This window comes from Manduca sexta, chromosome 26, assembly GCF_014839805.1.
Source record: "Manduca sexta isolate Smith_Timp_Sample1 chromosome 26, JHU_Msex_v1.0, whole genome shotgun sequence".
Classification (NCBI taxonomy): Eukaryota; Metazoa; Arthropoda; class Insecta; order Lepidoptera; family Sphingidae; genus Manduca; species Manduca sexta.
In genome coordinates this window covers 4,362,133-4,386,673 of record NC_051140.1, presented here as the reverse complement: position 1 = coordinate 4,386,673, position 24,541 = coordinate 4,362,133, and the positions used below count along the sequence as shown (strand labels likewise).

General features: G+C 33.3%; 4 protein-coding genes across 4 annotated transcripts; 1 reads left to right on the top strand and 3 right to left on the bottom strand.

Moving 5' to 3' along the window:
• Positions 1–8,326: 8,326 nt before the first annotated feature.
• Positions 8,327–9,425, bottom strand: LOC115450754 (U-scoloptoxin(20)-Sm1a). The gene is made up of 3 exons (XM_030178862.1): positions 9,345–9,425; positions 8,995–9,131; positions 8,327–8,430 (listed from the first exon to the last, which is right to left on the bottom strand). Exons 1-3 carry the CDS (start codon positions 9,382–9,384, stop codon positions 8,374–8,376), a joined length of 234 nt encoding a protein of 77 aa, XP_030034722.1. The 5' UTR covers positions 9,385–9,425; the 3' UTR covers positions 8,327–8,373.
• A 3,070-nt stretch (positions 9,426–12,495) lies between these two features.
• LOC115450766 (cardioactive peptide-like) lies at positions 12,496–14,339 on the top strand. The gene is made up of 4 exons (XM_030178875.2): positions 12,496–12,605; positions 12,849–12,930; positions 13,160–13,224; positions 13,758–14,339. Exons 1-4 carry the CDS (start codon positions 12,534–12,536, stop codon positions 13,914–13,916), a joined length of 378 nt encoding a protein of 125 aa, XP_030034735.1. The 5' UTR covers positions 12,496–12,533; the 3' UTR covers positions 13,917–14,339.
• A 627-nt stretch (positions 14,340–14,966) lies between these two features.
• On the bottom strand, positions 14,967–16,013 carry LOC115450768. Its single transcript, XM_030178877.2, has 3 exons — positions 15,931–16,013; positions 15,420–15,559; positions 14,967–15,222 (listed from the first exon to the last, which is right to left on the bottom strand). Exons 1-3 carry the CDS (start codon positions 15,968–15,970, stop codon positions 15,076–15,078), a joined length of 327 nt encoding a protein of 108 aa, XP_030034737.1. The 5' UTR covers positions 15,971–16,013; the 3' UTR covers positions 14,967–15,075.
• Positions 16,014–20,646: 4,633 nt separating this feature from the next.
• Positions 20,647–22,333, bottom strand: LOC115450767. Its single transcript, XM_030178876.2, has 3 exons — positions 22,254–22,333; positions 21,638–21,777; positions 20,647–21,215 (listed from the first exon to the last, which is right to left on the bottom strand). Exons 1-3 carry the CDS (start codon positions 22,291–22,293, stop codon positions 21,069–21,071), a joined length of 327 nt encoding a protein of 108 aa, XP_030034736.1. The 5' UTR covers positions 22,294–22,333; the 3' UTR covers positions 20,647–21,068.
• Between the last annotated feature and the right edge of the window lie 2,208 nt (positions 22,334–24,541).

Sequence of the window (24,541 nt, the reverse complement as noted above, 5' to 3'; positions counted from 1 at the left end):
AAAATCTAGCATAAGTAAAAATATATCCATGTATATGTACTATATTATATATAACAACGTAAATTAATAAAGTAAGGTGAATTTTATATTTTTTGTTAATCTAAAATACGCAATTTTAACGTTCTAGTTAATTGCTTCTAACTTATTTCTTTTTAACCGGTATAATATAGTGTAATATTGCTCTATGAACATGTCTTATATTATAAAGAAAACAGACGGAATACATTTTATAAAAGGCCAGAAATCTATCAAAATAAATTCATGTCAATTGTTAGACCAAGCAGAAAATTATCAAAATTTCAATATGATAGTCAATTTTATGCCGCATTGTTCCTACATAATACAAATATCAGTGACTAGCTTTTGCCCGCGGCTCCGCCCGCGTTATAAAGTTTTTCAGGCTAAAGTTTTCCGTTATAAATGTAGTAGTTTTCCGGGAGCCTATGTTGTTGCCCAGGGTCTCAAACTGTCTCCATACCAAATTTCATCTTAATACCTTGGGTAGTTTTGAGTTTAACACGTTCAGGCAGACAGATGCAGCGGGGACTTTGTTTTATAATATATTTTTAGAACTTTTTAAGAGGAACAATCCCGTCATACATCATTGTTGCATAACTTTAACCGTTTACGCAGCGCACGCAATGGAAGCTCTCAAAACTAATAATTTTTCCCCGTTTTTGCAACATGTTTCATTACTGCTCCGCTCCTATTGGCCTATAGCGCTCCACAAATAAAGGGCTATCCAACACAAAACGAATTTTTCAGTTCAAAATGGTAGTTCCTGAGATTAGCCATTACTGCTCCGCTTCTATTGGTTATAGCGTGATGATATATAACTTCGAGCACTCCACAAACAAAGGACTATTCAACACAAAAATATTTTTTCGGTTTGGACGGGTAGTTCCTGAGATTAGCCATTACTGCTCCACTCCTATTGGGTATAGCGTGGTGATATATAGCCTATAGCACTCCACGAACAAAGGGCTATCAAACGCAAAAAGAATTTTTCAGTTTGGACCGGTAGTTCCTGAGATTAGCCATTACTGTTCCGCTCCTATTGGGTATAGCGTGATGATATATAGCCTATAGCACTCCACGAACAAAGGGCTATCCAACAAAAAAGAATTTTTCAGTTTGGACCGGTAGTTCCTGAGATTAGCGCGTTCAAACAAACAAACAAACTCATCAGCTTTATATAATAGTATAGATTATAGCGTGATGATATATAACTTTGAGCACTCCACAAACAAAGGACTATTCAACACAAAAATATTTTTTCAGTTTGGACCGGTAGTTCCTGAGATTAGCCATTACTGCTCCGCTCCTATTGGGTATAGCGTGATGATATATAGCCTATAGCACTCCACAAACAAAAGGCTATCCAACGCAAAAAGATTTTTTCAGTTTGGACCGGTAGTTCCTGAGATTAGCCATTACTGCTCCGCTCTTATTGGGTATAGCGTGATGATATATAGCCTACAGCACTCCACGAACAAAGGGCTATCCAACGCAAAAAGAATTTTTCAGTTTGGACCGGTAGTTCCTGAGATTAGCCATTACTGCTCCGCTCCTATTGGGTATAGCGTGATGATATATAGCCTATGGCACTACACGAACAAAGGGCTATCCAACGCAAAAAGAATTTTTCAGTTTGGACCGGTAGTTCCTGAGATTAGCGCGTTCAAACAAACAAACAAACAAACTCTTCAGCTTTATGTAATAGTATAGATAAATTAAATACATACCTATATGTGATAGGTACCTGTAAATACGTATATGTATTATATTTGTTGATCTCAATAAAATAAGTAATGTGTACTTAACTACTTATAATCAATAGTAATTCAAACTTATAATTGATTTATTATTCAGCACTTCTAGGTGACACAATAAATCTGTACTGAGAAAAGAAGGAACTGCACATCAATTAACTAATCTAATTACACACTAAGCACCTCCAAAATACGGCACATATATAACCCCAGCTTTTACTTTGCGCAAAATAATATTATTTCAATATTGAATACTTATTAACCATTTTATGTGTTTATTTTTTATCGGATTTTTTATTGCAGTCATCTATCACTCATGAAAAAATATGTAACATGGTATAATATTCATAAAATAGAGTGCATTTTTCCAAACAACCATAATATGGAGACAGAGGAAGGAAAGAAAACGAATAGTTGTATAAAAGTCAGGTTTCAATACGAAAAAAATAACGGAATATGGGTTTACCCCACTCGAATCTGCTAATACGCGATCAAAACCTAATCATTGACTCCGCCATATTCTGTCTTCTACGACTAAGATTAAAATAAACTACTAAAGGTCAAATGGAACTTAAAATTTGGAACGCAATAAATTTGATCCACAAATATTGTCTTACCAGATGTTTCGTTGTTTCCCATATTTTTGTTGGTTTCAAGTTTTGTGTTACTCCGCGTAACAGAACACTTTTTGTTTTAAAACGAAACCTTTAAAGTATTCATAACCATAAATTAAAAAGGATATCGTAGCTCACTAAATACCTGCGTCTTGGTTTGGATTCTGGACAAAATCACCAAAATAATAACCATTATTATGATAAAGCCGGAGATTTTATTCGTCGTCACTTTGCTTTTTTTTCTTTGTTTTTTTTTTGTACAGAAAGCGCATGACTATGTCATAAAGAAAATAATTAGTATGTTCTTAATTCAATTTGAATTTCTTCTTCACTTATATAGGAGACTATATATCTTAGTCATCTGTTTAAAATCTGATTACGAAGTCAAATAGTTCGTTGAAAACTTATCTAGTACCGTTGGAGCTAAGTTTTATAGTTTTGTTTATTGACAAACCCTTGTCTTCGACTTTGTGATCATGGCTGGTTTTCTTATCTGCAACTTTTCATTGCTCTCGTATTGCTCTAATTGTCAAATAAACATCGGCATCAAGAAACGGCATTTCAATTCTTTAAGAATACAGACATATGCACAATATTACGAAGAGTTTTAATTATTAAGAACGGACCTTACGAGGTTTTTATTTTCAGCTGTACCTAAAGTTGATATTTAGAGCGACTCTACCAAATGTTAATAATGCACCTCCTTTGGTTTTGTCCATCGCAACAATTTGGTGCTTGCAGGCTATCCATTTTGTTAATGCAATATATCTATGTGAGAACCTAAAACCGCTGTAGTTGTGTGGAAATGTTGGTGTTTTAATGAAGTATTAAGAAGCAATAAGATTAAGTACAATTATAGCAAAAGTCAGGGCAACACAGTCCGTAGATAAAATTTTGAATTATTAACTGTTCATTAGCAAAATTAAAAATATGAATATTCTTACATTTGGGCTTCCCGAGAAAAACAACCAATCCACCATCTTCCCAAATGCGTCTAAACGAGGAGAACTAAAGTTAATACTCAATTTCAGCATTTAATAGTAACAGCCTAGGTTCTTAAACGCTTCCCATAAATAATTATAACAGAAAAATAACACAGCCCAACAATCAAAAACCTTTTTTTGACAATTTTAACTAATTCCTGGGCAATTTGGTGTCCTAATTTCAAAAAAAATAAAGTAAAAGTTGTATCACCCACCAATTTTTCACATTTGACTATTGAGTAAAAATAAAGTTTGTGTAATCAATAATTATAAATGCTTATATTTATTATAATATGTTTACATTCATACATAAATCCTCATCTCCTAATACTATTAGCAGTGTAGTCTTTGGGCGCCATTGGCAAAGTTTATAATTTTGTTCATCTACTATAATGATTTCGTTATGATGATTGTATGAGTGCTGCGTACATTACAGCGATGGGTCGTTGCATTAAATTAATATATTAAATAATAATATGAGACGATATTCGACTGTTAGTATAGAAGGAGCGACGGCGTGTGAGGACAGCGGGCGGTCCCAGGGCGCACAGGGCCATAGAGTCGATGCATTATATATATTTTCGTTCTGTTTTCCATCAAATATACTTCCTCATACTAGAAAATTCATCTTTTCCATATAGTTTTAAAAGATGTTATTCTTAATTTTATGTTTATTGAAAAATATGTCTTGGACTCTTTCGCGAATGAATTTGCTCTATCATTTTGTGTTCATAAAATTTTGTAATCGGGTTAGAATTCCACCATTGAAATTGACTAAAATAGCTAGAGCTAGTGTATAATTGTCTTTTAAGTCTATTATGAAGATAATGTTCTCGTTGACTTAATTAAAGCAAATATGGACCCGCAAATTCAGGATTCGAATCCCAGGTCACGCAATACGTAGTTCATGTAGATTTTTCTAACTCATTGATTGTATTCGCCATGGTGATCATCAAGTAGACAGTTAGATATAAAAGACATGACATAAAAAGATTTTTATTTACTATATCAAATATTTTCATTTAGGGTGTCGTAGTTGAACAAAACGAAAATTATAGTATGCAAGTCCTCTCCACCCATTCTTACGCCCCGCGCGCCGCCCCGACGCTCTTCGGCGCTATATAAAGGTACAGTTTTCCGAAGGATTGCATTCACACACCACCAGTCCAGGCAAACGGTAAGTACCACAAGCCTTCAGTTTTACCAAACAGACTCACGGAGAACATTGTAGTCTATGTCCTTACAGTAAATTAAACATCGACACGTGTAATTAGTTCATTCAAATTTTGCAATTTTTTTTTTTTTTTTGTATAAATTAAATTAAATACATTCTTTACATTGCGTAAAAATAGAGTCTTACGTTTTCACCTCGCGATTTTTTTATTATAAAATATGTCACTCCTATTTTCAAACTAATATTTCGTCACATTTTTACCTAATTGCGAGGTTTACGATTAGTGATCATGTATGCAAATCCCAAAGCGAGATATATCTTAATAAAATAATTCCGTACTCTCTTATAATAACTTTTAATTTCACAAACGTCATTTATAAATAGTTGACTCCAAGAGTTGTCGCACCTAATTCATACGACTACATTCATAGGGTAAGTCGCTATTTGGATAGTGATTTATAAGTAAATAGATTTACACAAATCTTTCCTAATTCTCATAACTCTTTATTCTCACACAACCGTCGATTTCATATCCTTTAACATAGTTTTTCCAACCCCTGAAAGTATCCTGACAAAATTTCCTGAAAAATACGGTGGATAGTGAACTTCCAAGATTAGAATCTTTAATACACTACTGCTCTTCTACACATAGCGAGAGATTTGAATATTGACCCAATTATATATATAGGTACTAAATAATAATTATGCATATTTTTCGTGCATTTTTTTTGCTTCTGCCTACCATTTAAAGTGTACTGGTGAAAGTTACTTATATTGAAATGTGCAGCTACTGTTATAATGCAGTTGCCAAATGGTAGAGCCTATGTACGTAGAACCTGCAATATTATTTCTTCTACCAAGCAACACTGTTATCGAGTTGCACAACATTTTGTACTGTTTGAAATAAAATTATTTTTCGGATTTTATCGCGATTTTGTATATTATAATTTTCTCCCGACATTTCGGAAAGTTTGTAGTCTTCGTAGACACAGGGGCTGCCTAACATTCGCGTAAACATAAGAAATCGTTATTTTGTAGTGAATGTAGTTACTAGGCATTGTAACTAACGTTTATGGTCTAAAGATGACAAGCATAGTGTAAATAGGGTACCACACGGTGCTTTGCTATTAAAAATTCCTATGGCTTTAGTGCAGCTTATGAAGAGCTATTCACTTTAAAGTTTGTTGAATTCGTCGTACAGTAACAATATTCGTAACTTACTATCATTTAAATATCACTACATCATATTATCCAAACAGGATTGTGGGATTAGGAACGAGAGATTTCAATGATAGTAAAAGTGAAAAACTATTACGCCACAGCGCGGTTTAATTTAATTACCTACGTAAAGATTTCCCCTTGTAGCCAAATGCAGCTTCCTACATAAATACCTTTGGTATTCCTAGTGGTACATCATGGTGGTAGAGCTATAGGATGTTTGAGCCGCCGTTGTGCAGTTATTGCCGGCTCTTATAACAATTCTGAACATTCCCTTTATACCCTAGTAAATTGTTAAATATTATTTAAACAGTAGGTAATGGTCTGCTTCGCGTCCTACACATAGAACGCGGTGATCGGTGTCGTCAATATATCCACGACGCGACCCGACGCAGACTCCATCGGGATATCACCTTTATACTGATATTGTGTTTGTTTAATTTTGTTTATTCAGTCTATTTTATATATAAATTTCACACTAATACAATAAATATTTTTTATTAAACGTTTTATTTTAATAATTATTATTATTAATCAAGTAATTTAGACTCATTTGGATTAGTAAACGATGCCTGTTTTTATGCCAGTAAGGTGAAGCAATTCATAATTGTTTATTTAATATTTGTTTATTAATGTTTATTTTAATGAATACAAAATTTAAAAAATTCATATCAGTGAGTATTTTAAAATACACAGTATTTAAAACGCTCAGTCCGAGTTTAGCAGTAACCCTTATTGTAATTGTGGAATGCGTTTCTTATAACCACATAAAAAGTGTGCTCTCCAAACATTACAGAGATTTTCTTCCTTCGTTATACTCGTCAGAAATAGCATGTTTTAATGGAAAGTACACACTACAGGTTTTCCTAGATAAAAAAATAACTAAAGGACGTATTCTAAAACGTTGTTTTCTTTTGTTAATTTTAATTTTGGATGTCTGTGCATTCTTTCATTCTGTTTTTATTTTTAAACGTTAATTATTTTAAATTGAGTGAATGTAGAAATATCTTGTAGATATATTTTATTGTATATGTACTTATGTGAATACGTAATTATTATACGTATCTTCATTCTTTATTAATTATCTTTATAAGACTGATATATATATATATATATATATAATCATATGTAATTTGAAAATATATAAAATATGTTATTTCTATAGTCGAGTCAAATTTCGGAAACCCATCCAATTATTTACCCAACCTATCGCACGATCCCAGTACGAAGAATTACTGCGTTATGTCCCATAATATAATGTTATTGCTGTTTTATTTGATTACACAATTGCAGCTACAATAAGCTTACCCATACTTTTATATCAGCCTCTAATTCATATTTGATACAGTGAAGTGTGGAAAAGAATATAAAATGTTATTTATGTAGGTATCCCAGGTAGGTAATCTTTATAATTTACTAGCTTCCGCCCGCAGCTTCGCCCGCGTGGATTTCGGGTTTCAAAAATGGAGAAGGTGCTCAATTTGTCGGGATGTTTTTATAACAAATAATTGTACCAATTTTCGTTAAAATCCGACGAGTAGTTTTTGTTTCTATAACGGTTATACAGACAGACAGACAAAAATTTTACTAATTGCATTTTTGGCATCAGTATCGATCCCTAATCACCCCCTGATAGTTATTTTGGAAATATATTTCATGTACAGAATTGACCTCTCTACAGATTTATTATAAGCATAGTTATGCAAAAGTTATTATATTCTGTGCTCCAACGCACACTGCTTTGATGTTAGGAACACACCTACATTGCTTAGACAACAGTGAACTTTATACAATAGCAATAAAGCTCAAATTGACTCTACGTATTAGTTAGAAAACGTTTGTATGGGAAATAGAAAAATGCTGTTTTGAGGATTTTCCCGGCAATTATTCGAATTTTTTCTCACCTTTTGAACCTTCCCTAGACCTCCACGAATAATTCAAGACCAAGATAAGATAAATCCGTTCAGCCGTTCTCGAGTTTTAGCGAGACTAACGAACAGCAATTCATTTTTATATATATAGATAACTTCATTGAAAGAAATTGGGATGTCTTGCTTGAAAGAAAGAATTCTGTTGTCTAAATCTTGGAATATTATGCAGGTACCTAGTCCAAAAGTTCATGACGCTGTTTCAAATTTTGAATATTTCAAAAACATTCAAAACTATAAAATGATTTTTCAATATACGTTAATGTGAAATTTATATCGTGGCGGAATAGAGTATTTTCCTTTTTGATTTTGTTCACTATTCTATACGTAAGCAAATAGAATAGTGATAGTGTGAATAGTGAGATTCTTAAGCTATTTAATACAGTTTTCAAAGCTCTTCTTTGAAAACTGTATTAAATAGCTTAAGAATCGCACAGTAATTAATATTTCCAATATTGAAAAGTTAGGAGTCGATGCGTAGTGGGGTTATTACGTCATCTCTGTTTTTAGTTGTTTTGTTAAAAATTATAATTAGTGAGTCAAATACCATATTGTAGTCAAAATACAAAACCAAAGAAAAACATAAAAAAAAGGTCCCCAACAGTTACTCAAGGTCTTATTAAAAAACAAATAATAATATGTGTCCATAATTTATTATGAGATGTAAAATGTATAGCCGGGCCATCATAAGGGTAAAACCCATTCTTCTGCCATAGCCATGTTGCCACGTGGAGCTGGAGCCTAAAAACATAAGAATTGAATTATAGTAACAATAGTAAACCTACAACCGCGCCTATGGTCGCAGGATGCGCGCATTCTATAAGTAGACATTTGTAATATCTATACATATTATAACAAATGAATCCATATTTCCCTTGGTCCGCCATCACGCGTGAAAGGCTGGACCTTTTCAGTACTTTTTTTGTTGTGTTTGTTATTGTCAGGAGAAGTTCCTTATGATAGAAACAAATTTAAAAACTGTGCGAAAAATAAGAAAATTTAAGAAAGCTTAACGAAAATATTAATTTTACATAATTGTCAGCGATTGACTGATTGCGCGCTGCAAATTCACAGTTAAAACGGGACAACGTCTGTCGGTTCAACTAGTACTCCAATACAAAATCTAATTTATTATTGAATTAGCTGTTGTCCGCGATTTCCTAAGCGTAAACTACAAAAATAATACCATTTATCACATAATCACTTTTTCATTGGATCAGACATGGTCTGTAAAGTTCCAGTAATTAATGGTTATAGACTGAGCGACATTTCTAACTTAATCATAAAATCTATTGAGTACTGTACCAAATCGGCTTCTGCATCACGTTTCCTCCTCATGTTCTGAATGCAGCATATCCTGAATTTCTTCTTGCCACAGAGCGGCGCGCACACGTCACCGCAGGCACCGCAGTCTTCCGGATCATCAGCCCAAACAAGGGTGGCTGGCAAATGTATACGATATTTTATAATCATGTGTTTATACAGTACGCATATTTCCAATTAAAAATATAAACATCTCGAAATGTTTAAAGACTGTATCATATAATACTATATTTATTTTCATGGGTAACAGAAACTCTAATATCTTCATACGAAAAAATTAAGATAGTCTTGATTTCTCTTGTATTTTGGTGTATAAAACTAAAAATACTCACCTATGATCATAACGGATAAGATTAAAGTAATTTTTAACATTTTCTCTTTTCGTTTGCGATTGTTAACGTCCCAATGTTGGAATATTAGTCCGACACAACAAACTCTTTTATATACGCATTCATAATTTGCTCTACAGTGTGCAGTACGGTTTGCAACATGTCTCGATGCTACGCATTTATTTATTTTTTTTATTTATTTATTTTAGGATAGGTTTTTTGTGTATCTCCCAAATGTTTTCGATTTAATAGGATTAGCCTTGAAGATTTGAACCAAGACATATACCTTTGTTTTTGACGTGTAAATATAAACTTGAATCCATTTACAGTAGATGTCAGACGACTTACATCATTCAGTATATTTTACCAAACTGCTATCAATAATGTCAGCAGTTCCACCTTTATACAAACAAGTGAGCTTAGGTCTAATATTTTAAATGTATACAGATCTAACATTACAAACCATTCCTCTGGTTTGCTATACGTATACTTTTCCGTCCCATACGATGAATTCAAAGTGTAAAACATCGTCACTATCGTTCCATCCATAAAGTCGAGAACTAGGCATATATAAAATTAATAAAACAAATCCCCTGGTTACCCAGACATTCAATAAATATCATGTGTCTTTATACTTTTCGTATCAGACCCTCTGCCACATGACACACTACCTACGTTTATTCTCTAGTTTTGTCAAGGTCGAATCATCTCATATTATAATGCAATCAACATACTATTAAAACTATGAATTATAATTCCAGCAGTAAAATTTTATTTAAAATATGACACATATACACCGATATCCACGTTTTTGTTGATGGTACATTGATGCCATTTCCTATACGGCCTTCAGTATAATCTCGTCTTATATAAAACAATCAGAATAACTTGTCAGAACTAACCTGTAGATAATTTTATGATAACCGTCTAATACTTATGCGTGTACGTAAAAAATCGCTCAACTTTTTATCAAGGTTAGATAATTTTTCAAGTCACGCTGTTTTTATACACTTCTAAAAAAATAGGATATCCTATCGACAAATAGTGATGAAAAATATTAAGGGTGGAATTCTGCACCGTTTTGCGAACTTAGAACATGACTTCATTATTTTATCGCTCAGAAAATTGTCACTTTCCTTCCCTAAAACATTAGACGTAAGAAGTTTTAATGTTTTTATTACATTATTAGCTTTGGTATTAAGAAGTCGGTTAAATACCTCGAGGTTGTGTGATGTTCTTGGAAATCTATGGACATTTGACAGAAAACGGGACAATTTCCATTTAGGTACCTTTCATGTAAATAACTTAATTGTAGTACGTCGTTCGCTGTCCAATACCTACTCAAAAATCTCGTTGAAGTACATGATTGTGAAGTAGATTTCTAAGTTACATTACATTGAAAAATATAAATGTAAAAATAATTCTGTGCTCAAAAACCGCGATAAGGGTACATACCTATTTAAATAATGTTATTTTTGCTCGTTGTTCCCTAGTGGGGATTTATAAATATCTATAGCCTACTTCCAAAAGCGCTATACAAATATGTAACTGTAAATTAAAAACAATTGGTGAACTTATTATTATATAAAATATAGTAAAATCAGCCCTGTATTATATACTGTCGCACTGTTGGGCACGGGCCTCCTCTACTACTGAGAGGGATTAGGCTTTAGTCCACCACGCTGGCCTAGTGCGGATTGGTAGACTTCATACACCCTCTAAATTTCTATAGAGAACTTCTTACGTATGCAGGTTTCCTCACGATGTTTTCCTTCACCGTTACCAAAGCGATAATTCACAAAGAATACACACATATTTTTTTAGAAAAGTTAGAGGTGTGTGCCCTTGGGATTTGAACCTGCGGACATTCGTCTCGGCAGTCCGTTCCACATTATTATATAAAATAAAAAGTTTAAATTGAGTAACATACTTAGTAATTTTTGGCAAGTCGGTTAATAAGCGACGAAGTTCAATTGTAACCTTGCGTCTTCATGAAGACGTTAAGAAAACTAATTTGCTACCTAATTGAATGCCTTAATTATTAAGTTAAAAACCTAAACTAACTTTGTCGACTTTGGTAACTTACTAATAGAGACATTTAGTTGCTACAAGTTAAACTTCTTCATTCGATTTTGTTTTATTTGTCTTAGACTATTGATACAGGTTGTCTTAAACCAATTTAGGCTCGATATAATTTGTCTTCGTCGCCGTAAGTCCAAACTATAAGAGGCAATGTATTCTTTAAAAAAGTGGGAACATATTTTAATTCCTATTAATTTAGATATTTAGAAACAGATAAACCCTGTTGAACCATGAAATTAATTTATACTATTGCCGTAGGTATGAATGGATCTAGTAGTTCAGTATTAGTAAATCGAATATAGTCATCTAAACATATTATTATGATTTAGACTGTTAATGTAATAAAGCTATAAGTGACTCTATAATTGTATTGAAATTCTGGTAAATCTAAAAAACATGGAACGCCCTGAGCGCGCTGCATGGCGCCAGTCAGCTATAAAAAGCTCCGACAACTGCAGCAGCCATTGATTTAGAGTGTTACTTATAAAAAAAATCGCAAATCTATGCTTAGTTAAAATACAAATATACTCGATGAGCTGTGAGTCATAACCCGCCATCTTGCCTTTAAATAAGGTTTAAACTAGAAACCGATGATGTTTTTGACAGCTATTTAGGTAATCCTTAACCACCTCTAAACGCTAAAACAAGTTTACAAGTAAGACTATTTCTTTAATACGCAATAGATGTAAAATAGCACGAAAACTATATTATTATCCGCAACGCCTACGAATCTCTACCAAATCTTTACCAAGATTTTGCGACAGCAAAGAAAAAAAAAAAGATATCGGGTTAGGTAGTAATGACCAGCAAACATGAACACACTCAAAGCAAAGTTTTACCCCTTCAGTGATCACATTAACAGAAACGCCACAAAGTAATCAGTTTACGAAAAAAAAGTCTAAGGCAAAAGTTTTAAATCAATTTAGGTTTTCCACTAGAATGACATCCGCATTTCATACTATAGCTAGCTGATACTACTTTATCCAACTGGAGGTGTCTATTAACATCATAGCTCTATCCGTAATATTTTTTGGCCTGAAGATCACAAAGCTATTCACAGACATTTTTTTCAGTGTTTTTAAAATCTGACGTGATCAACGGCTGGAAACAATGACTGTATCCCGAGTGTGCTTGCTGCTTCTCGTCGCCTTGGTGTACTTGGACTGCTGTTATGCAGCTTCGGTAATGTTATACTTTTACCTTTGAAATTGACATGAAGATTTCACGGAGTGATTAATGTAGGTTGCCTCATGACGTTTCCCTATACTATCAAGGCTAGCAATAATTGACCAAGAATACTGTGTCTAAATTTGGGAATTATTTAATTTTTGCATATTATAAAACAAAGTCAAGCTACAAGCTTGCTTACAAAGCTACAAGCCGCGAACATAAGCCATGAAATATAATTATGCTTTTGTATTTTAGATTCCAAGAAACTTCGATCCCCGACTCAGTGAAGAAATTGTAATGGCTCCCAAGAAGAGACCATTCTGCAACGCGTTCACGGGTGAGTTCAAGTACCCGATTAACTCAAATTCCGTCTTAATTTGAAGGAAGTAATTAAAATAATATTTTGTAGTTTGGGTCTCACTCTTGTTTGTTTTTAAATTATAAAAGCGGAATTTCTTATTCAAATATGTAATTCTGATTCATAAACATTATAAACTTATCTGCTAAGTATATTATAAAATCACGATACTTTATCACATAAAATAAAAATTCATTATTATTTCCAGGTTGCGGTCGCAAGCGCTCTCAGGGACCTCCCGGAATGCCTGCACAAGACTTGCGCACAAAACAGGTACTTATAACAGCTGAGTTAAGTCGCATGGGTTTCGACTATATTCACACCACATAGATTCCATAGATTGTAGGTATCTACATATATTCCTTTTTTATATTTAAAGCACGCCTACTTTATTTCATTTGTGCACCACCCACTGATAGAACGGAAAACAAAAAAGCATTATAATTCGCCTATTTTCAATACAAATTCTTAGACCAACTAGAAATGACCGCAGTGTGCTTATTGCCGTGTATAAAAAATGACATGATATCTAATCAAATAAATATTAGATATATGCATACAGTGCACTCATAATTGTGAGACAAACTTGTCTGTATGTAGACACGTTTAACATTTTTTAACCCCCGATGCAAAGATAGAAGTGTTATAAGTTTATGGCATGTACTTCTATGTCTGTCTGTCTATGGTATCGTAGCTCCCAAACGAATGGTCGGATTTTGATGCAATTATATTTTTTTTCACATATTACATATTCTGTTTATTTTGCAATATAATATTTGTTTACTATGATCATTTTTTCCGTTTAGTACCTTGATGAAGAAGCTCTTGGGTCGATCCTGGACTCTGAATCGGCCATAGATGAACTCTCGCGCCAAATCCTCTCAGAGGCGAAACTCTGGGAAGCCATCCAGGAAGCCAGTGCTGAGATCGCGAGGCGGAAGCAGAAGGAAGCCTACATTCAGTAATGCAATGAACTCACGATTTAACCTTATGTATAGACCGTAGCGTATGTAGCAGAATGTATTAAGTTAGGACGTTGCCGTGATTAGCGCCATATTGGAATTTATGAAATGGGATATAAGTACTTAGTTGACAAATATACGAATATTTCGCTTCTTTAACACAATCAGATAAAGCGTACTGTGTTTATATAAATGTAATTTTATTGAACATTGAGGTACATATTTTGGAATGTGAATGAAGATTTCAAAACGCAATAAAATTATCAACAGTAGGTACTAATTAGGTTCTACTCATTTTTAAATTGTTATGGAAATAAATACGCTAAAGTATTGAGATTTTTTTTATTAAAATAGTACTAGTAAATATCTAAGAGGTGATTTTGTCAAGAAGCTATGCTTAGCTTTCTGTATGTGTAGTTTCAAATTGTCTTCTAACTATAATATATATTATAACATCGAATTATGATAGTTAGTGTAGTTGGTTTCTTTTTACATTGGTTCTATAAAATTACAAAATGATTCTATTTTTTTTTGTATTCAATACACATAATATAAGTATTTACTGACTATAAATAAAAATTAAATTGCATTAATTATCAAGTTCTTTTATATTACAAATAATTCTTTGTAGAACCAATATCAAAAGGAGGACATCAATCCACAAACACCGATTTTGTTATTTGAAAATGCACATACAAGCTTTGATTGGCGAATTTCAATGTAGCCTAAAGGTTTAAATAAAACGATCTATCTGTACGAAGGAATTTTATTTACACTAACTAATTATTTAGTGTTTGCGTCAGCTTTGTTCAAAGAAAGTGCTCTATTTTTTGGGCTTGCCTTGATACACTTGAAGTGGCAAATTGACTGAGGGGGTGTTGAAACACAACACTTCCAGAGCTATTATTGGATATTATGTACTCCTATTTTGACAGCTTCTTTTCATAGAAATAAAAAAAACATAATAGTGTGAAATTATTTTATTAATTAAAAGCTTAATATAAATAGGTAATTACATTTATTCAAATTACATAATTAGTACATACTTATTAGGTTTGCGGTAAGTCGCTTAAACTAGCATTTATAAAATTATATTGTTAGTCGTCAATTGTCCTTTACTTTTAGAAATTGCTGTCATTATTATTTAAGTTTTTAAAATTATTTAGAAATCGTTAATAAGTCGCATGTCGAACGAGTCATCGTTAGGGTAGTATTTGTACTGATCGACAGCTTCCACGGCGTCTTGTGGCATGTTGTCCATGAAGAAGGGAAGCTTAGTACTTCTAATGCTGGCAACTGGCGACACCACCTGGAAAACATATTTGACAGCAAAATTAGAAACCCAACATTGCTTAATTCAAATTATGATATATTGACAAAATGCACTTTCAAGTACAGGTCCAGTCCTTGTTACTGGTAGATAAATTTGAATGAACAATGTAAATTTTCATAATTAATATACAGGACACTACTTTGACGAAATTTATGTTTTAATGAATGCCATACCATAACGGTATCGGGAACTCGCTTCTTCCTCAAATAGTTGTAGCAGCAGACCTTGAACTGTCTGGTGCCGCAGGCTCGCTTGCATTCATCACCGCACGAGTTGCAGTTCACATTGTGGTAATGGGCACAGATGAGGGTGCCTGCAACATAATATTCATATCTATTATATTTACTTTAAATATATTATCCTCTACTCTAAATAAAATGGTACTAAAGTATAAGAAGGTCTAAAAGATTTGAGAACAAAATAGCATTATTATTTATTTTAATTAAGTACTTAAATAAAACTTAACAAGAAATATTTAAAACCTTGCTAAAAAAAACTATAACAGACTGTATTATTAAAGAAAGGTCTCTTGTGTAAAATTAGAGAAATCAAGATTATTCCATTGGCAGTCAAATACTACCAAATAGATTCAGTGTCTATCTCTACTATGGATTTAAGAAGACAATTATTAGTAAATCTAAAAGGTACAAGTACGAGGTAGGTAGGAGTTGGAAACGCACTCACCTAAGATCATGATGGACACAATGAACGAAAGCTTGAACATTTTTCTTTATTTTTCTCTGTCGACTGCGCACGGGATATCCTGATGTTGGAATGATTGACAGACACAAGCTACCCCTTTATATACTGACTCAAAGTTTACTTTGCTGAGTGTAGGATGGTTCGTAAGTGATGGTTACAAGTTTGCTACTAAGTAGGTATTCTATTTTTAGCGTACTTGTACTTTGTCAAATCATATAAATGCGTTGTGGTATTTAAATTATAATATTAGCAATATATACATATTATATCCCTAAGAACCTAGATACACAATTGAATGCTTGGATCATATTATACTGTTTATGAATACTTATCAATCAATTAAAAGCTTGCTAAGAAGATCCGTTCCCTATGGCGCTTAATGGGGGAGGCCTATGTCCAATAGTGGACGATTCCCGGCTGAAATGATGATGATGATGAAGAAGATCCGTGACTAGATGTAATAATAATAAGTACCTACTGAGAAGATTTGGACCAGAGTCCCCCACACTGGCCTTATGTAAGGATGTAAACTTGTATACTTTCGAAGTTCTTGAGTAGGTAAAGGTATGTATAGATTTTATTTGCCGGCATAGCGAGCTACCAATTATCTCGAATACCGTGTCTGTTACTGTTTATCAAAAATAATGCAGTAGGTATGCTATCGTGGTTCTTAGTACCTATTACAATTGTTTCCTGTTCAATCTTTTATGGCGGAAACGGGTATCAAAACTGACAGCGCAATGAAAAATTTGGGAATTTAAATATTTAATATACCCTTATAACATTTCCGAGTTCAAATAAAATGTTTCGATTCATTTCGTATGCTATTTTTATTTCAGACCCCAAGGAACTTTAAACCTCGACTCAGTGAAGAAATTGTGATGGTTCCTGAAAAGAAACCATTCTGCAACGTGTTCACAATTGCGTGATTAATTAAAATTTTATTTAAATAATAACTAAGTGCTTTATATAATGTTGTTATTTGTAGGTTCGGAAGATTTTTCACGTTTATCATTCCCACTTGGGTCTCTTTTATCTTTATTTAATCTGGGATTGTTACCCAACTAGGATATGCCAATTGCCAACCCACAGTATTGTACCTTAAAGATAGATACTATAAATAATACTTATACTTTAATCTATTAACTAGATATATAATTATAAGGTAAACGAATAGGATAAGTGTGAGTTGGATTCGCGCACTGAAAGTTCCGTACATATAAAGATGTAGGTAAGGTAAGAGTTTGAAGTTGATAAACTTAACCTTGCTGTACTACCCCAGAAACTCGTTTGTTTTTGTGGTTGATCACAGTTAAACAGAAAATTTTGGATAATAATACCTTCTAGAATATCACATCTATTGGAAGAATTCCCTTTTTTAATTAAACAGGAACACTTGCTGATGTATACTGTTAGAAGAACTTACTTACTGGAACTTACTGGAAGAAGTCTTAATGTATTGAAATAAAACTATTTTTTACAGAAAGACACGCTAATTTCATTTTGCGTAGACTGAAACGTCAACAGCTTAAAATTTAGATGTTGTATAATTGTAAAATGTAGGTAAATATTATAACTTTGACTTTTCGAATGACTAACACCTCAGTCTGTCTGGTGACCGCAAAGGCTGCAAAGTCTTTGAAACGTCGGGAAGAAATTATACTTACTATAAAAATCGCGATAAAATCCGTAAATAGTTTTATTTCAATGTCTAACCTTCAAGTAAACATAAAAACTCATTATAGTCTTAATGTAGTTAGTATATCATCAAACTAGGTTTACAACTCTTAAAATGTTGTCTAATTATAACTAGCTGACCCGACAGACGTTGTCCCGTCTTAACTATGAATTTGCAGCGCGCATTCTGTCAATCGCTGAAATTAACTATTAATTTACTAACTTTCCGCTCAACTTCCTTAATTTTTTCTTTCATAAGATCCTTCCCCTGACAATAACAAACACAACAAAAAAAATGTGAAATCGGTCCAGCCGTTCACGCGTGATGGCGTGACCAAGGGAAATGGGGATTCATTTTTATATAAGTATGTATATAGATGACCCACAATTTTATATTTAAGTTTACATTACCTCCTAATAATTTGGGGTATAATTAAACGTAACATCTATAGCTCCGAATTTCGTTATTACATCAGCCTATTCATTTCTTCTCAAACTTCTCATTGCTGGAACCCATTACAACTTCATTCTTTTACACCATCTGATTAAGGATGTTTTATGAATTTTAGTAGTTATACCATAAGCTGACGATGTGTCTACGGCCACATTCAGCTGTTCTATAAGGTACTCTCAATCTACGAAAGTGTAAACGTTCCCTCCAGTCTTGACTACTCACTATAAGATACACACAACGCGCATTTATCCCCGAAGGGGTATGCAGTGGCGCAACCAACGCACCCACATTTCGTCACTTGTGTTTCGTCCCATGATGTGATAGGGGGCGAACCTATCGTCATATCAGGCACAAATTTCAGACTGCGGGCTGATACTGAGCAGAAAAACCCAAATATCACTTTGCCCGGGATTCGAACCCAGGACCTCAGAGCGCTGCCGTACCGCGCATGCAATACAACTACGCCACCGAGGCAGTAGGCACTAAAGGCACGTCCTGAAAGAAATCAATAGGTATCAATGACATGCTTGCCTCCATCCTAATAGACTTGCGTTACCCTTTTGAATAGCAAATAACATAAAAACATTGCTTAATCAACTGCAGAACATAGGGCATAAGAAGATCTATGATTAAATTAAGTTAAAAAAACTTGGACAGCCCAGGGCACAGGAACACGCTCTATGCAGTTCGCTTTTGACAGTGGTGTGATTGCCACGCTTGTTATTTAAAAAAATAACCCAATGAAACCACGATTTAACCTAATATAAGTACCTACACCATAAGTAACGTATGTAGCAGAATGTAAGTAGTTAGATAACTAAAATATATGGTCCTCAATATCCATATAGAGGCAAGGAAAACTATTTCAAGTATGTAAAAGTGTCTGTCGAAAACCATCAAATGATGGTGGCGCCACAGTAGCAAGTGGGTAAATTTTAAGGATATTGCCAAAAGCTGTTAAAGTAGGCTATTGAAAAAAAACTAGAAAAAAGGCTGCCGCTTTGTCAAAGTGAAAGTTTTATATATTGCAGTTTTATCAACCTTCATTTTATGTCAATTACTCGAGGCACCAGAGATTGTTTTTTTTTCAATATAGCACACAATACACCGTTCTTCTTCTTTTATATTATGTCTTCCACCGGTTATAATCTATCGGTAATTTCGCGTCAAAATAGTAAACAAAACAGTAAATCCTCTAGTTCGTTAACAACTGCTAAATTCATCTCATACCATATTGCTACGCTAGCGCTATAGTTGTGAGTTTTTGAATTGTAATTTGTTGCTTAAAACTGGACACTTTTTTAATTTGTCCTCCATATAAAGATGGTGTTCCTTGCCTGATGCCTCATCCCTCCATACTAGAACGTTACCTTTGTTAGAGGCATAATGGAATTAGACCGGATTTTGTGTAAACTACTATTAGTCTTTATAGATCTCGACAATATCGCCACCTATCCGGGTCTAAATTAGCTTATCTTTCAAGCTGGGAATAAAAAACCACACTCACAAAATTTTATCAGTTAAATGGTTACGGAGATTAACGTGTACCAAAAAGAAATATCTCCCCTTGCGTACCAGCCCGTATTGTGTACTTTAGTTTACCTTGTGTTTTTCTTTTATTAATTTTATCCGTAATTTAAAATGTCCGTAGTTATATAAGAAAGTAAGATTATAATATCATTTTGTAATAATAACAATTATTATAATATATTTTTTAACATATCATAAGTGCAACTTTGTTCGCCTACGTGTTTAAAAAAGTATTTTATTTATAATTCATACAAAAATAGTACCAATTTTTCCCGTCTTTTCCACAAGGTAAATACGCTTTTTTATCGGCCTTAGAACCTAATGTTGACACTCGCAAGTAGGTATATCGTCGTCATCCGAACGAGCAAAAACCAAAAGCCCTACAATTCATGCGTGAAAAATTGTACTTTTCTTATATTGCAATATTTTATTATTAACCGTTACGGGCATACGGATTAATATGTAAAAAAATGTTTAATATGTAGGTACAAATTAACTTGCAACAGTGCAAATTATTTACATTCTGAGTACACTATCTAAAACACTTATGTGCATTAATATTGAAACAATACATTTGAAAATAATGATGGGAACAAAATATACTAAAATATTGAAATTTATTTTTGGATTAAACAAGTACTAAATACTTACACAGTATACTTTCTTAGTAAAAAAAAAATCTAACTAGAATATCAATTATCAAGTTATTTAATACGGATTATGGTGTGGGTGTGTGTAGTGGGAAATTTATTTTTCATGTTAGCTCTATTTAATGACAAAATAATTCTTTTAATTTCTTTACATTTATAACTCATTCCATATTATCTTTATATTATTTACTGAGTACATTTAATTTTATATGTGTACCAAGTAAAATAAGTAATAAAGTTGTTCTTTGTGGAGTTACTATCAAAAGGAGGAACATCTTACAACTTATCTACATAGATGTACATTTAAAATGCATAATGCATATCTTAGTACGACTGACGAACGTCAATGCAGGCTAAAAATGTTAATAAAACGATATATCTGTATGAAGAAATTTTATTTACACGAAATAATTATTTAGGTTTGCGTCTAACACCAGCCGTGTTGACGAAAACTTTTGTGCCTTATTCTAAACATTACACTCGACGTGGCAAATTGACTGAGGGGGCGTTGAAACACGACACTTCCAAGAATTGTTTGTGATACTCCTATATCTTCTTTTTTCATATTTGCAGCTATATATACTCAGTAGCTTGTTACTGAATCGAAGTAATATTTATTAAATGAATCCAGTAATCACTAACCGCCCTTTACTTTATAATTACGTATCTAACAGGGGCAAATTAATATTAATTCATGACACCATTGCACTTTCTTAAAGTGTATATCATTGTTATTTTCAGTTTAATTGATACCTACTGCAAATTTTACTGGAAGTGTCTATGTGGTATTACAGCGTTGTTAAAATTATTTAGAAATCGTTAATAAGTCGCATGTCGAACGAGTCATCGTTAGGGTAGTATTTGTACTGATCGACAGCTTCCACGGCGTCTTGCGGCATGTTGTCCATGAAGAAGGGAAAGTTAATCCTTCTCATGCTGGGAACTGGCGACAACACCTGGAAAGCAAATTTACTATAATTACTAAAATTATATGGCTTCAGTTAGCTGCAACAGTCCCTTACAGTGCCATATCGTATAAGGGAAGTTTTTTCTCAGATAGCCACGAGCAACACCTAGTAAGGTATAATAGAGTCATCAGAAAATGCTTTTTCGAAGCATAATAAAAACTGTGCATTGCTTGATTGATTTAAAGACTTCAAGAAATCACCTCGTGAATTTGATTATCAGATCTCACTATTTAAAGTAAATTTAAAATTGTACAATATCTGTTTTCCGAAATGCACTTGCAATACGAAAAAGTACGAAATCCCTGTCACCATTCGTCCATAATTTTGAATAAACACTTTGGTCGATTTCATTTCACAATAACTAGACACCAGGCTTAGGAAATTGATGATATTTAATACAGTTACTATACCATAACGGTATCGGGGACTCGCTTCTTCCTCAAGTAGTTGTAGCAGCAGACCTTGAACTGCTTGGTGCCGCAGGCGCGCTTGCATTCTTCACCGCATGAGTTGCAGTCCACGTTATGGTAGTTGGCATAGATGAGGGTGCCTGCAACATAATATTTATAATTACTTCAGTCACTATTCTAGATGAGATGGTAATTATAAGTAGGTCCAAAATAGTTGAGAATTAGAATATAAGGATATCGTAAGTAGGTATACCTATGTAACTGAGTTGGTAATTAGAACAGGAATATCATAATAAATCTTATTAAGAAAACTATAACAGACAGTATTAGATCAGAATAATGTTCTTCTTTTTTTTTGCAAACACGATAAAAATTTCGTTCTTGAATTAAAAATATTAATGACACTTCTATGAAATTTTAGTACACGCAAACGAGTTTTATTAGAATACTGTCAAATCGTCAACTTTTAATATACTTTGAAATAATAATTAATAATTATTACAACTTTTTTAAATGTCATGATTCGAATTTTCAAACATATTAAATATCATTTTTGGCGAACTATCGAAAAACCGTTCCAATTTTGAATAAACTACTTAGTTGGAAACGCACTCACCTAAGATCATGACGGACACAATAAACGTAAGTTTGAACATTTTTTTATTACTCTGTCGACTTCGCACGGGATGTTCTGATGCTGGAATGATGGACAGACACAAGCTACCCCTTTATATACTGTCTCAAAGTTTACTTTGCTGAGCGTAGGACGGTTCGCAAGTGATAAGGGTTACAATTTTTCTACTAAGTAGTCTATTTTTAGCGCAGTGAATTTTACGTAAAATATTCAATTATATTTTCACGTATAAAAAAGCACATCTTAAATTAGATATTTTTAATTAATAACTTCATTGTCACCAACAGTTTTGGATAAAATGTAAAAACAATGCATATATGGGACATTAGTTACTTTGCATGACTACCTATATTATAATACTATTTTTGTTTATAGACAACCAAGTTCAAGATGGAAAAATTATAATAAAACATTTTTTATAAAGAATAAGTGCTTTCATAAAATATGTATTGTTCTTCAATAATTATCCAAAGGCGATAGTTCAATAAAATTAGACAAGTTCTATCCCATAGTGTGCTTATATTATTTTTAGAATGTAGTACAATTATAGAATAAAATTAACCGTCCAAATAAAATATATCGATAAAGCAGTGATCGCCAGCCCGACCTCGTCGATTCCTGTTTAATGCCCTGCACGCGGCGACTTTACATTTTTATAAGAAAACTTTGGAGCAACAAATTAATTTTTCATAAAATTATTGACAAGCCATACTGTTAGATATTGATACTTTATGTGTCTTCTTTTTCGTGCAGTTTACTTAAATATGTAGTATATCATTGGAAATTATATATTATGTGTAGATGACCCATCTTGTACCCTATAAGGTGTATTATAAGTTTATCTTATAATGTTCATTGAATACAGTTAATGTTTTTTTTATTTCATTTATGAGCATGAAAAATTACCTGTCCTTATTTTTTTTTATTGCCTTAGTAGACAAAAAAGCAAGCAGTCGGCCTGATTGTAAGCAGCATTCACCGCCTGAACTAAAGGAATACCAGAGGCACAGCCAAGCCATTGCCTACCGGGGAACTGCTGCACCTGGTGGTGACCGAGATGAGGTCCAAAAAGAGTATCGACTGACGAGAGATGAGTATCCTTTGCCAATAGACGCAATTATGCTGACCTGTTAGAAACCGGATATACAAAAGCTGATTGCGTAACACAACAGGCGGTGAGTTTACATCTCGTGTACGGTGGTCGCTATCCATCCTGTACAAATATCCTACCACCACATATTACGTGAATAATTATTTAGGGCTTCTTTTTTATGTATAATTTATCAGTAATACACACCTACGAGTATTATAATGCGCAGTGACCGATAAATACTGCATCCAGGACAAGTATAGAGTATAACAAGTAGAGTATGGAGTATGGTGATAAGTGGTGGTAACTACTCCCTCTCAGTAGTAGAGGAGGCCCGTGCTCAGCAGTGGGCAAGTATATAATACAGGGTTGATATTATTATTATTATTATAAGTGGTGTAACCTCAGGTTGTCGAGGGTAGCGTATGTAAAGTTTTTTAATATTATAATATTTGATTTCGTATTTCTACCGCCAAGACGCAGCGTGCGTCTACTGTGATGTTGTGGTTTATAGAAAATAGCTTATGTTATTAATGGACATTGTGATATTTAACATTTTATATATCAAGGTAACGAACGGAGTGGAATACCATGCAGTACTTTGTACATGAATTGTTTTTTTTTTTTTCATAATGATACCTAAATGATTATTATTTATGCTTAGTGTAAATTATATCACACTCGCGAGGAGTGCTCATTCGCATGAAACTATTGTACCCTACTTCCCGTTACTAAAGTAAATATAAACACATGAAATTCGATGCCAAAGAGGATAAAATAAAAATCATGTTACGTTAACAGTTTTTGTGAGTACAGCAGAGAACTGGTGCAGACAAAAACATTGTGAAAGTATGTTATTTAGACAGTATAAATGAGTACAACCTGCGTCCAGATAAATACACTAATCTATAACACGATCACTAGTGCAAAGATTGCATTTTACCTAACTTTTTTTGATTGTGCCGGTGCCTCTCCCTAAAATAATATCTCACCATGGAAACAATAGGTATTGTTAACAGTTACTTGTAGACCATAATAATCATAGTGGGATTACAGACAGGCACGATGTTACTCATTTTTACCTTCGAGAAAAATACTTATTAAGTACTTATAGCGTTTGGGGCGGGTCCTTCAAGACCAGGGTTACCTAGAAATCTGGATAGTGTTCTGCTCAAGCGGT